This window comes from Pseudopodoces humilis, chromosome 28 (assembly GCF_049639895.1).
Source record: "Pseudopodoces humilis isolate 2021_Gansu_Grassland_sample_001 chromosome 28, ASM4963989v1, whole genome shotgun sequence".
NCBI classification, from domain to species: domain Eukaryota; kingdom Metazoa; phylum Chordata; class Aves; order Passeriformes; family Paridae; genus Pseudopodoces; species Pseudopodoces humilis.
The window spans coordinates 11,811-26,730 of NC_142227.1; the positions used below are offsets into that span (position 1 = coordinate 11,811).

Here is a 14,920-nt window from a genome sequence, read left to right on the forward strand (position 1 = left end):
CGCTTCGGCTCGGCCCGGCCCGGTCCGGCCCGCTTCGTTCCCTGTTGGCTGTGATGCCAGCGCTGTATGGGATGGGCTGAGCTGTGTTTCCGGAAGTGGGATGTCTGCTCCGATTCCCTCGGACAGAGGGGGCCGTGCAGCACAGAGAGAGAGCAGCACGCGCTGCTCCTGTGGCCAAGGTTCAGTGGGAAAGTGATACCGTGTGTCCTACCCCCGTAATGGCTCTTTGCATCTTAGAGGGTAGACCCGATTCCTTTTCCACAGAGACTGGCAGGCTGAACTCACCTAAATTACAGCACCGTGCTTTAGATAGTTGAGTTTAGTGAAAGAAAAATACCCCATGAGGAGACCCCGGGCTTTTTTATCTGTGGTCTTTGTCGTATTGCCCTTTATTTGAGCAATATTTCATTTTATTACGTTCCGTTTGCTGTCCGCTGAGCTTCCCACACATCCACGTTCCGTTTTTTTCATCGTGCCCGTGGTCCGTATGTAGTTTAATTGGTCTGGATTGTCCTCCGAGGTGAACCGATACTAAATGAGATTAACTGTCAATTTTGTCTCTGATTTTAAGACCGAGAGCTCAATTATACTATATCTATGAATGAAAAGCACGCAAGAGGCCTTTATGTGTGTATCTAGCAAAAGTGTTTACTGCCAAAAATCCCTGACTACCCCATAGATAACCCTCAGCACTGAGCACAAAGAGAACAGGTTATCAAGTACATACAGTCAAATTAAAAGGTCAGTATTGGAGCTTTCTCGATCCTTTTTCTGCCTCTGAAAAATTCTGTACTACTGTGTTATTTTCTGCTGGTTTAATCTGTGGTGTGGTTCAAGTGTGCCTTTCAGGCACGAAGGAATCTCTTCACATCTCACTTGTGAAATGAAATGTTATCTCATTTTCAGAACGAGTAATGCGCAACAGTCTCCTGTCCATTTTAGGTGCCCACCTGAAAACTCCGGGACTATAATCTGTATCTGATGCCCCAGGTGTCCCGGGGTGACGTTATGATGCTTGTATCCCCAGTCGCCTTATGTTACATACTAAGTTCTGCACCTTTAAGACCGGCTCTGAGAGAGAAATGGCGGGGAAGAAGCAGCATCAAGTTTGCGTTCGGAAAGAGCCCTCGCTCCCCTGCATCCTGCTCTCGGACTGCGTTGTCCGCAGTACGGACAGGCAGCGGGACAGAGCTCTCCTTGGCTTTTAGTTAGTTTTTAGCTAGCTGAGGCAGAGAAGTTCCCTGGACTGTTTTTTTTCCTTTTTTCTTGGATCCGTTCAAACCTACTCTGGACCGAAAACCCAGACGAATCCCGGGAGCTCACGCCTGTGGCCCACCCGGCCTGGGCCTCGGCACTTTCCAGGGCCGGAGGGACCGGTAAGAATCGGACCGAGCCGAGACACGCCACACGAGAAGGACTTTTTTCTGGATTTGCCGTCTCACCGAACGGCGAGAGGTTTTATTGTTTAATATTACTCAATTTCTGCTAAATAGTTTTTTTCCGCTTTTCTCCGAGGAAATCTTTTTCCCTAACCAGTTGGGGGAGGGACCCCATTCGGAGGTTCTCTCCCAAATTTGCCCTAAACCAGGACACCGGGTTAATATCACTGACTTGAATCGCACCAAAACCCATTTGTGGGTCAAAACTTAACGTTCAAATGGAACACGAGAAGAAAACAAAAAAAAAAAAACAAACGACAAAACAAACCCTCCCCCCACAAACCAAACAGCTGTACTACACGCCGAATGTGTTGTTCAACCCTGTTTCTGTTACCTTTTAAGATAATTAATAATGCAAGCAAGCATTGGACCTGAGGCAGGTCAATTACTTTAACAGTAACATCCCACCCGTGTTGTTACTCGAACCGAACCGTTCGTTATCTCTCGTTTCTCGTTGTCATTCATTGTCATTCCCACCCCTAGCGCCGCTCCAGCCACGCGTGACCCGCGGCGCGCGCCGTCTCCATAGCGACGGGGCCGTAAAGTGCGGCCGCGCGACTGTCGCAGCTATTCCGTGCGTGCGGCGCGGCCCAGCGGCCTGGGGATTCGCGGCCATGGAGATGCCGCTGCCGCCCGAAGGTGAGGGGCGATCGTGGGGACCGGGGGGCAACCGCGGGAACGGGAAGGGACCGGGGAGAGCTGGGGCTGACGGCGCTGCCTCCCCACAGACCAGGAGCTGCGGAATGTCATCGACAAGCTGGCGCAGTTTGTGGCGCGGAACGGGCCCGAGTTCGAGAAGATGACGATGGAGAAGCAGAAGGAGAACCCCAAATTCTCCTTCCTCTTCGGGGGCGACTTCTACGGCTACTACAAGTACAAGCTGGCCCTGGAGCAGCAGCAGCGTGAGTGGGGCCTGTGGCTCGGGCAGGGCCGGCTCGGGGCTCCCTCCCTCTCCCGGCCGCGGGGTCTCTGGGTCGGCCGGCGGAGACACTTTTGTCTCTTCTGGTCTCGCCCTGCGCCGCTGGGACCGGTTTGCAGCCTCTTCCTAAGCTCTGGGTTCCGGGTGGCTGGCTCAGCGCTGCCCACGGCTCCTCACGGCCCCGGTTGTGGGTTTGGAGGCGGGCAGGGGGAGCCGTAGGGACGGGCAGCGTGGCGAGACGGAGCTCGGCACCTGGAGAGCCGGAACTCGGCTTGTGCAGGAGTTGTCCCTCTGGAAGTGCACAGGGAATTGCTGACTCTCCTCTTTGTCACCATACACCCGTGATTTTGCGTTAACCGTAGAATCGTAGAATACGCAGAGTTGGAAGGGACCTATCGGGATCATCGAGTCCGACTTCTGGCTCTGCGCAGGACACCCCGAGAATCCCACCAAGTGTCTGAGAGCGTTGTCCGAGCAGCTCCAAGCCCTCTGTCCCGCTCAGAGGGAGGGTCTGTTTGGAACCGGTGCCATTTTCACCCGAGGGATGGTGGTAGCAGGTTTCTCTGTGAGGTTTGCTTTCAAAGTTTACTCTGTCTGCTAGTGTTGTGCAAGCAAAGCCAAGATATTGAGGCTTCCGCGCAGATCCAGCCCCTGCCGCAGCCATCGCTCCCACCGGCTGCGCCCATCCCAGCCCCTCAGGGCACCCCATCTGTGGAGGAACTCATCCAGCAGAGTCAGTGGAACCTGCAGCAGCAGGAGCAGCATCTCCTTGCTATGAGACAGGTTGGTTTAAGGATGAATGCTCACCTGGGGTATCCTGGTCTGTCAGTGGCCGTAGGAATTAGGAATGAAGGGGGAGAGGACCGTGTGCCGCTGAGCGGCAACAGAGGTGAGGAGGAGGGATGTTGCTTTCCTTACTTTTGTTGTGTGGCAAATGCCATCGTACCCCTAGAATGGACGTATCTGATGCGTAGGTGGTGCTGGCATGATTGAGCTGTGATTAAAGCCTCTTATTTACTCTTTTAAAAACCTTGTAAGGTTTAGAGTGGAATAAATTGTGACCGCTTTAACGTTGGTTTAATGGTGCAGATTGCTGGGAACTGCAAGATGTTCCAGTTTGTAGTATTCCGACTTAGATGCGATTAGGGGTGGAAGGGTGCTATCAATCAGCTGACTTTTGCAGGAGACGTTTAGCTGTTAAAGCTGCGGAAAACCGAACCGAAGAGTTCTTGCGCCTGGGTTACGTTCCTTACATTTAAGAGCTTCTTGCAATTATTTTTTATTACATGATAGATTTTAAAAGTGGAAGTAAACTGGACTTCTCCCGAAAAATGTGAAGCATCTTTTCTTTTCAGAGCCAAAAAATTGAAACATTTTTATGAGGTCATAGTATCTGTAAAAGATTTTGGTCCTTGAGATGGCTACTCATGTCCAAGAGGATAAGGATACAGCAGTTCCGTTCTTTAAAAGAATGTTGGCTATAATGTAATTCCATCTTTTTTTTTTTTTTTTTCTTTTGTCTTTTTTTGTGTTTTTTTTTGTCAGGAACAAGTCACATCGGCAGTAGCGCTTGCAATTGAGCAACAAATGCAAAAGGTTTTGGAGGAAACCCAGTTAGATATGAATGAATTTGACAGTTTGTTGCAGCCAATAATCGACACTTGCACAAAAGATGCAATCTCAGTAAGTGATCTGAATCTGCATAGGGATTTGGTGGTGCTGTGGGTTTGTTTGAATTTTGAGATTCTCTGTATGTTAACAACAGCTTTATAGGCGTGTTGTGTGGCAGGTAAGATGAAAGCTGTTACCTCAAAACTCCCCTGCCTGCAGTTATTTCAGAGCTATAGGGAGCCCGTATCGTCGGAGCACATTAGACTGACTTAAAATATTTAAAATTTGATTTTCTAAGGCTGGAAAGAACTGGATGTTTAGTAATGCCAAATCTCCCGCGCACTGCGAGTTGATGGCCGGGCACCTGCGGAACCGGATCACCACGGAAGGAGCTCACTTTGAGCTGCGGCTGCACCTCATCTACTTAATCAATGATGTTTTGCATCACTGGTAAGAATTCAGTTATGGGTTTCGGTTTGCTGTTTTGATTAATTTGATCAAGTTTCTCTCCTAGGTACCAGTATTGGTTTGACTAGTCACTTCATATTTTTAATGTATTAGTTATTTTTAGCAGCTGTCCTCAGATAGCCGCTGCTTTGATATAGTGCTTTAGTAATCGGTTTTAGGTAAAACCATTTTACCCGCTTTGCATATTTTTCCTCTGGATGAGATTTTACAATAAAGTCGTTAGGGAGAGAACTCCATTTCGTGATTCCGCTACTTTTAGTATAGAAGAAGCTGAGATGAATTGAATATTCCGGTGTGGTGGAAAACGTAACTCTTCCCGTTCCTTTCTTGAAGCCAGCGGAAGCAAGCACGAGATCTTCTGGCTGCTTTACAGAAGGTGGTTGTGCCTATTTATTGTACCAGTTTTCTAGCAGTGGAGGAGGATAAGCAACAGAAAATTGCCAGAGTGAGTATCTGGTTTTGGTTTAACTGTGACTTCTGCTTTGTTAGGTTGGTGCTGTGTAAATTCACAAATAGGCAGGTGCAAAAAGATCACTGAGATTTTTCTGGTCTGATTGTCTTCATAGAGTGTATTACAGGAGGTGCTCTAGTTCTCATTTGAAATAGAACTCAAAAGTGCCTAGGCTTTATTTTGGACTTATCATAATGATGAATGCGTCTGAATCTTTACCGGTTCAAAAATAAGTACCGCAAATCCTAGGTCTTATGAAAGACTGAAGATGCAAAAATGCCGTGCCTCGGTTTTTCTTCGATTGTTCATAATTTTTAAAATCCTTTCACTCTTATTTGTGCAGCTTCTTCAGCTATGGGAGAAAAATGGGTATTTTGATGAGTCCATTATTCAGCAGTTACAAAGCCCGGCTCTTGGACTCGGCCAGTACCAGGTTAGCCACAAAAATACCGGTTTTCTTATTTATGCGAGTATTTTGAAAATTATTCTCCCCTTCAAAGGATAATGTTAATTTCTGATCCCCCTCCCCTCCCTTGAAGTTGCTTACGAGGGATTGCAAAACATAATGTAAAACATAACCTTGTTATTTCAAATGTTTGATAATCCAGCTGCTGATCTGGTCCTGGATACAGGATATGCACTGATACGGTGCTGTACATATTTGGCGGTGTCTTGTATGGCAGGGAGCATTTGGTCAAAAGGAAAGAAGCAAACGAGGCTTTAAATTGGATACACCGAATATAAAATTCGTTGTGGCAACAGGAACCTTTCCTTTTCATTATTAATAATGAACGCTGTTGATTCGAGCTGTATTGGAAAGACGGTACTAAAGATGGTGGGTTCCAGGCTGCGGAGGACGTTTTGGAAATCTCCGCAAAGCTTCGTAATGAGACTGGGTGGTTCTGCCAGCATTATCCCGCATCCTCGTGCATTTTTTGGGAGAGAGGGTGAAGGGCAATACAGGGAGCTCTGGCCAAGTGGATAGGGTAGGTATTATAGGTGCAGTGTTCATTTGTCCTCCTTGGCTTTTTTTATCAGGCGAATTTGATCACTGAATATGCAACGGTTGTACAGCCTGTGCAAGTGGCTTTCCAACAGCAGATCCAGAACCTGAAAACTCAACACGAGGAGTTTGTGAACAGTTTAACGCAGCAGCAGCAACAGCAGATCCAAATACCCCCGCTAGAGAATGAGGTGAAATCAACACCCCCTCCTCAAGCCCCAACAGCAGCCTCAGCCTCAGCTCCACCATCTGTTCCGGTCACACAAGCAGGTACTGAGCCGACCTGGGAAGTGTGCGAAAATCAGTGGGTGACAATTTTTTTTTACCTCCCCGCCCCCATTCTTTTTTAATAATGAGGCACAATGCACTGCTGGTTTGGTTCAGGCAAAAGCTTGATTCTGTTCAGAGCAGGTGCAGGCTGATGCTTGAGTATAAGAAGAATCAAAGAGATGAGTGTTAAATGAATCAGAAATCCTGTCTCCCAGTAATTAGATTTCTGCAGAAGGAATTCATCTGGAGCCCCGTGTGCTGATGTTTCATTGACCGCACTTGACTTTTGATGCTGACAGTAGTGTCTAAATTGTTCCAGATGATGGTAAATCTCAGCTGCCTCTGGCTGGTTCTACAGAGTATGACACAACCGGCTCTGGAGTGCAGGATCCTGCCTCAGGTGGACCACGTGGGCCTGGATCTCACGATCAGATTCCCCCAAATAAACCGCCCTGGTTTGACCAACCTCACCCTGTTGCACCGTGGGGTCAACAACAGGTAAGAAACGGTCCTGAAAACAGATGCGGGGGTTCGGAATGACTGTCTCGATTGTGGAGGTTGGGAATGACTGTCTTGGTCGTGGAAGCGCAGCGAAAAGCTGTGAAACTTAGAAATCCGGATTTCAATGCTAAGCTTTGTCGTTCTGAGCACAGTTAAAGGCAAAATGTTAATCGTATTTCGGTTTGTTAACCGCCACGCTATTCCTGTGAATAAGAGCTGTTTGGTTCAGTAACAGTTTGGTCTTTTCCCATCTTTTTTTCTGCAGTTGAAGTCATTCAGACTCCTATTTTAAGTGTTCTTTCACTTGTGCCCGTTGCCTATGGGCTGTATTTCCTTAAGAAGGTATGTTACTGTGTTCTTTCTTCTTCTAACCTAAAGACGGGCCTTCTGTACTTCACCTCCAGGGACCACCTCATTGTCCTCCCTGGAATAACAACCATGAAGGAATGTGGAATGAACAGAGAGATCAAGGCTGGAACAATCAGCGAGAGACACCTTGGAACAACCAGCCTGATCCTTCTTGGAACAACCAGTTTGAAGCACCGTGGAACAATCAGCATGAACAGCCTCCATGGGGTGGGGGTCAGAGGGAACCTCCATTTCGAATGCAGCGGCCACCTCACTTCAGAGGCCCATTTCCTCCACATCAGCAACATCCCCAATTCAACCAGCCCCCGCATCCGCATAATTTCAACCGCTTTCCACCTCGCTTCATGCAGGATGATTTCCCACCTCGCCATCCCTTTGAAAGACCTCCTTATCCTCATCGTTTTGATTACCCCCAGGGGGATTTTCCTCAAGGTAAAGTGTGTACCAGGCCAGGTTTTCTTACGTTGTAATGCTGATTGCCATTACAGAATTATTTAGTGATTTGGGGTGGCAGTTTTATCATTGGTGGACTGTTGTGATTTTCCTAAGCGACGTTTGGAAAGCTGCTGCTAAGAACTCGGTAGTAAACGCTTGCAGAGTCGGATGCTTCCATGCTTTTTGAGTCTGGCCTAATGGCTAAGAAATCGTAATCCAAATTCAAGTCGGCATCTCTACGGGCGCCTCTTTTGCGACTACTTTGCTTTAGGAGTAGTAAGTTCAAAGGTGAGAAGCAGCATCTTCCTGTGGATTTAATCGCCTGCACATCAGCCCCTAGGTGAGGGCTGATGAGAGCTGTGACCTGTGTAGACGGAAGAAGTTAAGAGGAAGGCTGAAAGGATTTGTTGCTGTGCATGCGGTCGTTCATTTTCTTTTTATTTTGTCTGCCAAGCGCTCTGGTTGTCTGCCTTTAATGTTGTGTGGCTCGGTAGTGTGTGGTGAAATGATCCCTAGCTCCGGTTCATCCTCTTCGTTGGGTCCGTTCTCTTGTTGGAACGTGGAAAAGTGCGGGAGTGTAACCAGGTGCCGCTTGCCTGGCTCGTGGCTGTCCGCAAGTCCGCTTCGGTTCTGCTCGGAGGTAGTTTCCATTTCACCTGTGGGAGTTACTGTTACTCTGAAATGATCCTTATCAGTGTAAAGACCAAAGATCACCCTGGTTCTGTGTGACAGGTCATGTAGAAGATACGTTATGTTTCTGTGTAGGAGTTGCTACATTAATCCTAAAAGTTTCTCAATTTTCCAAGTCTAAAAGTGGTTGAAAACCAATGGCTTTGAGTTTATGTATTTAGGGTTGAGTTTAACTTCTTTAGTAGACATTTTCCCTTTTTTTTTCCCTTGGGTTTTATTGCTTGGATGGTTTTTTTAAGAATTGTGGTAGAGAACAGGGAGAAAGGGAGAACTCCCTCTTGTCCGAGGGAGTTTAGGTTCAAGTTCAGAATGAGATGCTCAGTTTTGGATTCTAGTGGTGATTTAAAATGTTCGTTGTTTCACGCAAAGTTGTCGGAGGAAGGGATCTACTAAACCGGATGGTTAGAATTGGGACACCAGTGAAGCAATGACAATACAGATTCTGCTTGAGTTCTGATGACAATGAGTCAAATAGTACCGGCTTGAGATTGGGAAGTGGCTGTAATGGCTTTTCCTGGAAAAACTGTTAAACCTGCTGTAAATGATGTTGATTTTCAGTCTTGCGTTTTTCTTCATAGAGTGCAGTGAGTTCAGCAGGGTCTCCTGGCGTTCGTGCCGTTTGTGCATCAGTGGTTGGATGAGTGTCGCTCGCTTCCCCATTTTAATGGAATTATTATCTCTACCTCTTCTCCAGTTTTATTTTTCTCCAAAAGTATTTTCACCCACTGATGTGAATTAATTGCTGCCGTATGCGTTTCTTTATATACGTTGATTTGGCAGAGAGACGGAACTAATTACAGCTCCGAGCTGAGTCACGGTCGCGTACTTAGCTTCCCACCGGTAGCTGCCCTGCTTCATCCAAAACCTTTTGTTCCCGAGTGTGTCTTTGTTGTGGTCCTTTTGACCACGGTATGTCCCAAAGGAAGCGGTGGCTTGGGGCTGAGCTATCCTGTCGTCTAGAGAGCAGTTGCTGTGGCCGGGGAGGTACGTGCGCTGCAGGGTATTGGTGAGCGTGGACCTGTTGCCAGCCTCTGGTCCTTCGGTTCTGGTGCTTTGCCGGATCTGCCAAGATTGGGTTTTAGGATAAATGCAGAAATTGAAGTATGCCTCTGATTGCGTTCCTTTCTTGATAGCTAAATAAAGCATTTTAACCCTCCCGCTCTGCAGAAATTGGACCTCCTCATCATCATCCTGGTCACAGGTTGCCTCATCCTGGAATCAGTGAGCATCCTCCCTGGGGAGGACCACAGCACCCTGATTTTGGGCCTCCCCCACATGGATTTAATGGGCAGCCCCCTCACATGCGGCGCCAGGGGCCGCCTCACATGAACCACGATGATCCCAGTCTGGTGCCAAATGTTCCCTACTTCGATCTTCCTGCTGGACTGATGGCTCCACTTGTCAAAGTAAGTGCTTGCTGTGGGACTGACCGGTGGGATTGGAAGATCCAAAACCAGTTGCTGTTATTAGGGACAGTCCAACGTGGATGTGTATAATTTCAAATCCTTACGATCCGCAGCCAGTTGCATAGGGTGTGAGAGCGCAGGACTGGTTGCGGGGACTAGGTAGTGAAAATGGTGATCATTTTCATGTGTTGTGTGCTAGGGGAAGCTGGTTGAACTGTGTGAAAGACTAATTTGTACTTGAAAGTCTGACCCCTATTTGTAGGAAATGGTGATGGCCAGTGATTTCCAGAAGGCCAGAGAGACCTCACGGGTCTGATGTGGCCACTGTACTAGTTCTTCGTAATCAGAATTCTCATGAAGATGTTTTACAAGTGTTAATGTACAAAGAAGGATAGAGAACAGGAAACGTACTTATATCAGCATCTTCAGGGATATTTACAGTTATGTCTTCTGTATTTGAAATTAACGAAAAAGCCTCTTCCAGCTCTTTCTGTTATTCTCATACACCAGTTTGTGCCAGGCTTCCATCCAGCCACATTAGCACAAAGGTGGATGAGATCTGCATTTTATCTACCTGGTGACCCACTTAATACTGCTACCTGTGCACTGCAGGCTTTTCTCAGAGAACTCACAATAGTGATAGCACGAGTTAGCATCGGGTCATCTGCAGAATCCTTATTTCCAGATCACTTTTTATCTGGTTATTGAAATTTGAGGGCTCCACACAGCGAAATCTCTATTTAACTCTTCAGGTAGCCACCTGAAGAATGACACAAATGTAATTTGCTTTGTTTCCGGCAGCTTGAAGATCACGAGTATAAACCTTTAGATCCCAAAGACATACGTCTTCCACCTCCGATGCCCCCCAGTGAGAGACTCCTGGCTGCGGTTGAGGCATTTTATAGTCCGCCGTCTCATGACAGGCCTAGAAACAGGTAAGAGTAGATGTGATGTAGCCAATAAAATGGTAAGGAAAATGCCTTAGGAAGGTGTCTCAAACCACAAAGTGCCTCCCTCTCTTGCCTGCATCTGGTTCTCCTAATGCACTTGTTGCATTGCAACTGTAGTTGCCATTTGATCTTGTACTGAGTTTTGTGAGACGGCTTTGCCCAGACCCTTCGTTCTGTACAAAATCTGGTGAAAATCCTTAAGGTCGCCGCTGAAGTGGAATTTACACACGGGGGTTCTGTGTGGTTGATTTGTTGCAGTGAAGGATGGGAGCAGAATGGACTGTACGAATTCTTCAGAGCAAAAATGAGAGCAAGGAGGAGGAAGGGTCAGGAGAAGAGAAACAGGTGAGAGTTCCCATGTTCTGCCACCTTCTGCTTTGAGCTGTTCATTTGGAAGGTGCTTGGGCTAAATGCAGAGGGAAAGTCTACTCAGCAACATGCTGATGGAATAAGTGAGTTTCAATGTGCTGGAGTTTCTGTCTGATCTGCAAAAAACAGAACTGGTACAAGTTGCCCAGAGAAGCTGTGGCTGCCCCATCCCTGGAAGTGCGCAAGGCCAGGGGCATGGAGCAATCTCGTCTGGAGGAAGGTGTCCCTGCCCGATGGCAGGGATTGGAACCAGATGAGCTTTAAGGCCCCTTCCGACCCAAACCGCTTTGTGATTCTGTGAAACAGTTTTTCACACTCGAGCTTTCACTTTCTCTGCAGAAGTAGTGCTTGTGTGTAATTTGAATTTGATCGGGAGTAGATTTGTGTTTCTGATGCTTTTCCGTGGAATCTCACTGGAGTTTCTCTGCTCGTCTGTGCAGTGGGCCTTCTCGATCTCGCAGTCGGTCTAAAAGCCGAGGTCGTTCGTCTTCCCGGTCTCATTCACGATCTTCAAAGTCATCTGGCTCCTACTCGAGATCACGCTCTCGCTCTTGCTCTCGATCGCGATCCTATTCTCGCTCACAGTCCAGGTAGGGCACGGGGAGGGGGGCTGAACCTTGGGAACTGGGGAATAGGAAAAACCCGACCCTCCAGGCTGATCCAAGGAACTGCGGGGGTTGCTCTGGTAACTGGCGTGCTCTCCCTTTCAGAAGCCGGAGCAGGTCCCGCTCCTCTCACAGCCGATCGCGGTCTCGGTCACGGTCTCGATCCAAATCGTACTCCCCGGGAAGGCGGCGCCGTTCCCGCTCTCGCAGCCCCACTCCTCCGTAAGTTTTGGGTTGGTCCCATCTCCTTCTACCTGGGCTGGTTGAATGGAGCGCCTGCAGGGGCACTGCCTCGTTACCAGGGGACAATAAGCGTTTCAACAAAGAATGGAAAAGATGATGGAGAGCAGGTTTAGAAACAATTTATCTGCTACATGTGCTTATAGAGAGAATATTACTCCTTTGTGGTGGCTTTTTATTCTTACAAAATGTAATCTAATGGCTTTAATAAAGAATAGCTTAGTAGAGTGGATGGAATCGTGTTGGATGTTAATGCTTAACAGAATAGCACTGACAATGCTTTGTGTCAGAGTAGTATCACCGGTTCCTAATTTGTTCTTCTTATTTTCTTAGCTCTTCTGCTGGTTTGGGCTCCAGTTCTGGGCCTCCTATACCAGAATCGAGACTCGGAGAAGAAAATAAAGGCCATCAAATGCTAGTGAAGATGGGTAAGATGCTGCTCTAGAATCTTACGCGAGCCAGGGAACAATATTAGATGCCAAAGTCTTAGATATAATTAATTAATGCATGTTCATAAGGAATTATTCCTTGGATTCCAAGGTCAGCGTAAGAATATTCAGAGATCTAAGTATGTAGAGCAGTGATAGTTGCCTTTCTGGGAAAGATACAGAAGACAGGGACACGAGTTTGGCATCAGATAGAACTGACCCTACCTGAGGTATTACATCTCCCTGCAGTGCAGGTCAGCAGGGTCGACCTGACAGATGGGGCTTGCACTGCCTTTCTTCTTACCCTCCTAATGGTTTTTAGGAATAGCGCTGCCGTTAGCTCCTAGCATGTCTGCGTACGAATGCTTGTGAAATAAATGGGATGGTTCACATGTTGTTTCAGGTTGTCTGTTCCCATCCTGCTTTATCAAACTGATGCTGTCTTTGGTTGTTTCCAAAATGTCCACCTTTGTCTTCACAATTCTAGTAATAAAAATAAAACACTGTGAAAGGATTGCAATGTTGTGTCCTTGCTCTGCAGGATGGAGTGGATCTGGTGGACTGGGAGCCAAGGAACAAGGAATTCAGGATCCAATTAAAGGAGGCGATATCCGAGACAAATGGGATCAGTACAAAGGAGTGGGAGTTGCTTTGGATGACCCTTACGAAAACTACCGAAGAAATAAAAGTTACTCGTTTATCGCACGCATGAAGGCCAGGGATGAATGTAAGTGAATGTTTCTCATCAATTTAGAAACCTCTATGGACTTGAGAGTGATTTTTGTAAACCCAAATCAAAGTATTGGTAACTCTTTCTAATATAACTAATACAGTGAAACAACAGGTAAGTGGACACGTACTCTGATTAACCCAGCGGGTTTTCCTTTTTAGGCATTGTGCTGCGTTCTAATTTCTGAAATGTTAACTAATTAGCGTGTTCTGTGTAAGTCGCTTCCTGGCTGCGATACTGAGCCCCCATGTCTTTGAATGTTGCCCCACAAAAACTCGGAGCAGTCGCAAAGTTAGCGGAGGGGGAGCTGTGCCACACAAGGGATGGCTGCCGCAGCAGGGAGCTCTTCCTGGCTGGTGTCATGTTAGACTACACTTACTGTGTACACTCCTGCCCTATTCAGAGTTTCCTGCCGTTAGTCCCGTGTTCTGCCAAAGCCAGAACTGGTAATAAATTCCCTGTAGTGCAGGAAGGGTTCAGAAAAAGTGGAGGTGTTTATAAGAGGTGAAGACAGTTACCCAAATGATGGATTTTTGTAGAGAGTCTGTGATACATTGAACATCAGCACTTGCCAACAGCTAGAAGGAAAAAGCTGGCATGCTCAGCGAAATGTCACTTCTGCCTCCAGCTCTGTGCAATCAAATAGGTTCAAATAAAGCCCCATAAGGAAAAATTCCTTATTGACAGAACCCTCTTTCCATAAAACATTTCAGACAGCTTAGGTAGTGACTGCAGAATGTGTAAGAACTCTTCTTCCTATTGTTTCAGTGAAGCGTGAAACACAAGACCCTCCACCACCCGAATAAGACTCTGAAGAAAGATGTCTTGCATCTTCTGCAAAACATTAAACTTGTAGAAATCCGGATTAAAGTCTGGAGGAAGTGACAAATTAATTTTAAAACTATGGTGAAAAATGGAAAGCTATGACATGTACTTCAACACTTGTCAATTAGTGCTTAAAAAAGGCCAGTTGTTACTATGACATGTCTAGCAAGTTTAAAAATTTCCATTTATCTTGCAAAACTTTCTAATTAGTTCCCCATTTTATAGTAGAATTAAACCCCCTTCAAGCTCTTCCTGGTGCAGGACTGTGCCTCATTCATTCCCGTGGAATACAGACATTATCTGATGTGCTTGTATGTTCTCTAGTTCCATAATGTATGTTTATTTCTCTCAAAAGGTTAATTCTATTTGAAGTGGAGGGGTGCTGCCTTGGGATCAAGTCAGACTGATGCTGAGCAGTGTATCCTAATGTCTAAATGGGGAATGAAGCATCTAGTTCCAGTGCAGGTGACCTCTGAGCACTGTGCGAGCTTTTAGAACCTTCCACCCACCACCAGGCCCCGCCCAGCAGCTGCTGCAGCCGCCACTCGGGGCAGGACGCAAGGGTCAGTTCTCCGGTAGCTTTCCCAGCACTCTGAGGGATGAGCAATGCTTTGTAATGGAACACAGTCTTTGAGCTTTTTATATTTTTGTATATACCCTTCAATAAAAGCCAATTAGTTCATTAGAAGAGAATCCATTTTCTCTGCTCTACACGTTTCTATCAACCAGATGTCCTCGCAAACTTGCTGTAATCTAAATGAAAAAAGAAACAAACCTTTTGTAACTGTTTCCAGAGACCACCGGCTAGAGCTGTTTGGCCCTTGCACTGCACTTCCGCTCCCCGGGTCTGCGTGGTGGTTCCCTTTTCCAGTCACTTGTTTGTAGAGCAAAAACCCTCTTAAAATCATTCAGTTAATATGGTGGAATATCAGTTTATTCTAGATCTGCTGTAGTTGTGGAATTGTACCTGTCCATGAATCGGCGTACAACACCTGTATGTTACCAACTTGTGAATGTTGTTGTTTTGCTTTCCAATAAACAATTTTTTTTTTAAATAAAAAGACAGCTGAGATTTCAGAGTAAGTGGATTCCTGGACCTTCATTATAAGCTTCCCTTGTTTTGAATTTATCTTAATAAACGCACCCAAGCGTGTGTGTGGGCTTGTTGTAATCTGACAAGGCTGATTATATAGAAACACTGTTTGGATAAT

General features: G+C 46.6%; 1 protein-coding gene across 2 annotated transcripts; it reads left to right on the forward strand.

Annotated features, from left to right (window-relative positions):
* Positions 1-1,989: 1,989 nt before the first annotated feature.
* On the forward strand, positions 1,990-14,786 carry CHERP (calcium homeostasis endoplasmic reticulum protein). Of its 2 annotated transcripts, none has more exons than XM_005531599.3 (18): positions 1,990-2,078; positions 2,168-2,341; positions 2,960-3,141; positions 3,904-4,041; positions 4,268-4,419; positions 4,771-4,882; positions 5,232-5,321; positions 5,927-6,161; positions 6,481-6,659; positions 7,067-7,463; positions 9,324-9,562; positions 10,364-10,497; positions 10,771-10,857; positions 11,322-11,471; positions 11,592-11,708; positions 12,060-12,154; positions 12,696-12,881; positions 14,065-14,786. In XM_005531599.3, exons 1-18 carry the CDS (start codon positions 2,054-2,056, stop codon positions 14,067-14,069), a joined length of 2,697 nt encoding a protein of 898 aa, XP_005531656.1. In that variant the 5' UTR covers positions 1,990-2,053; the 3' UTR covers positions 14,070-14,786. The 2 variants fall into 2 exon arrangements, with proteins under 2 accessions (XP_005531656.1, XP_014115801.1); XM_014260326.2 differs by lacking the exon at positions 14,065-14,786 and adding an exon at positions 13,653-14,051.
* The last annotated feature ends 134 nt before the right edge of the window (positions 14,787-14,920 follow it).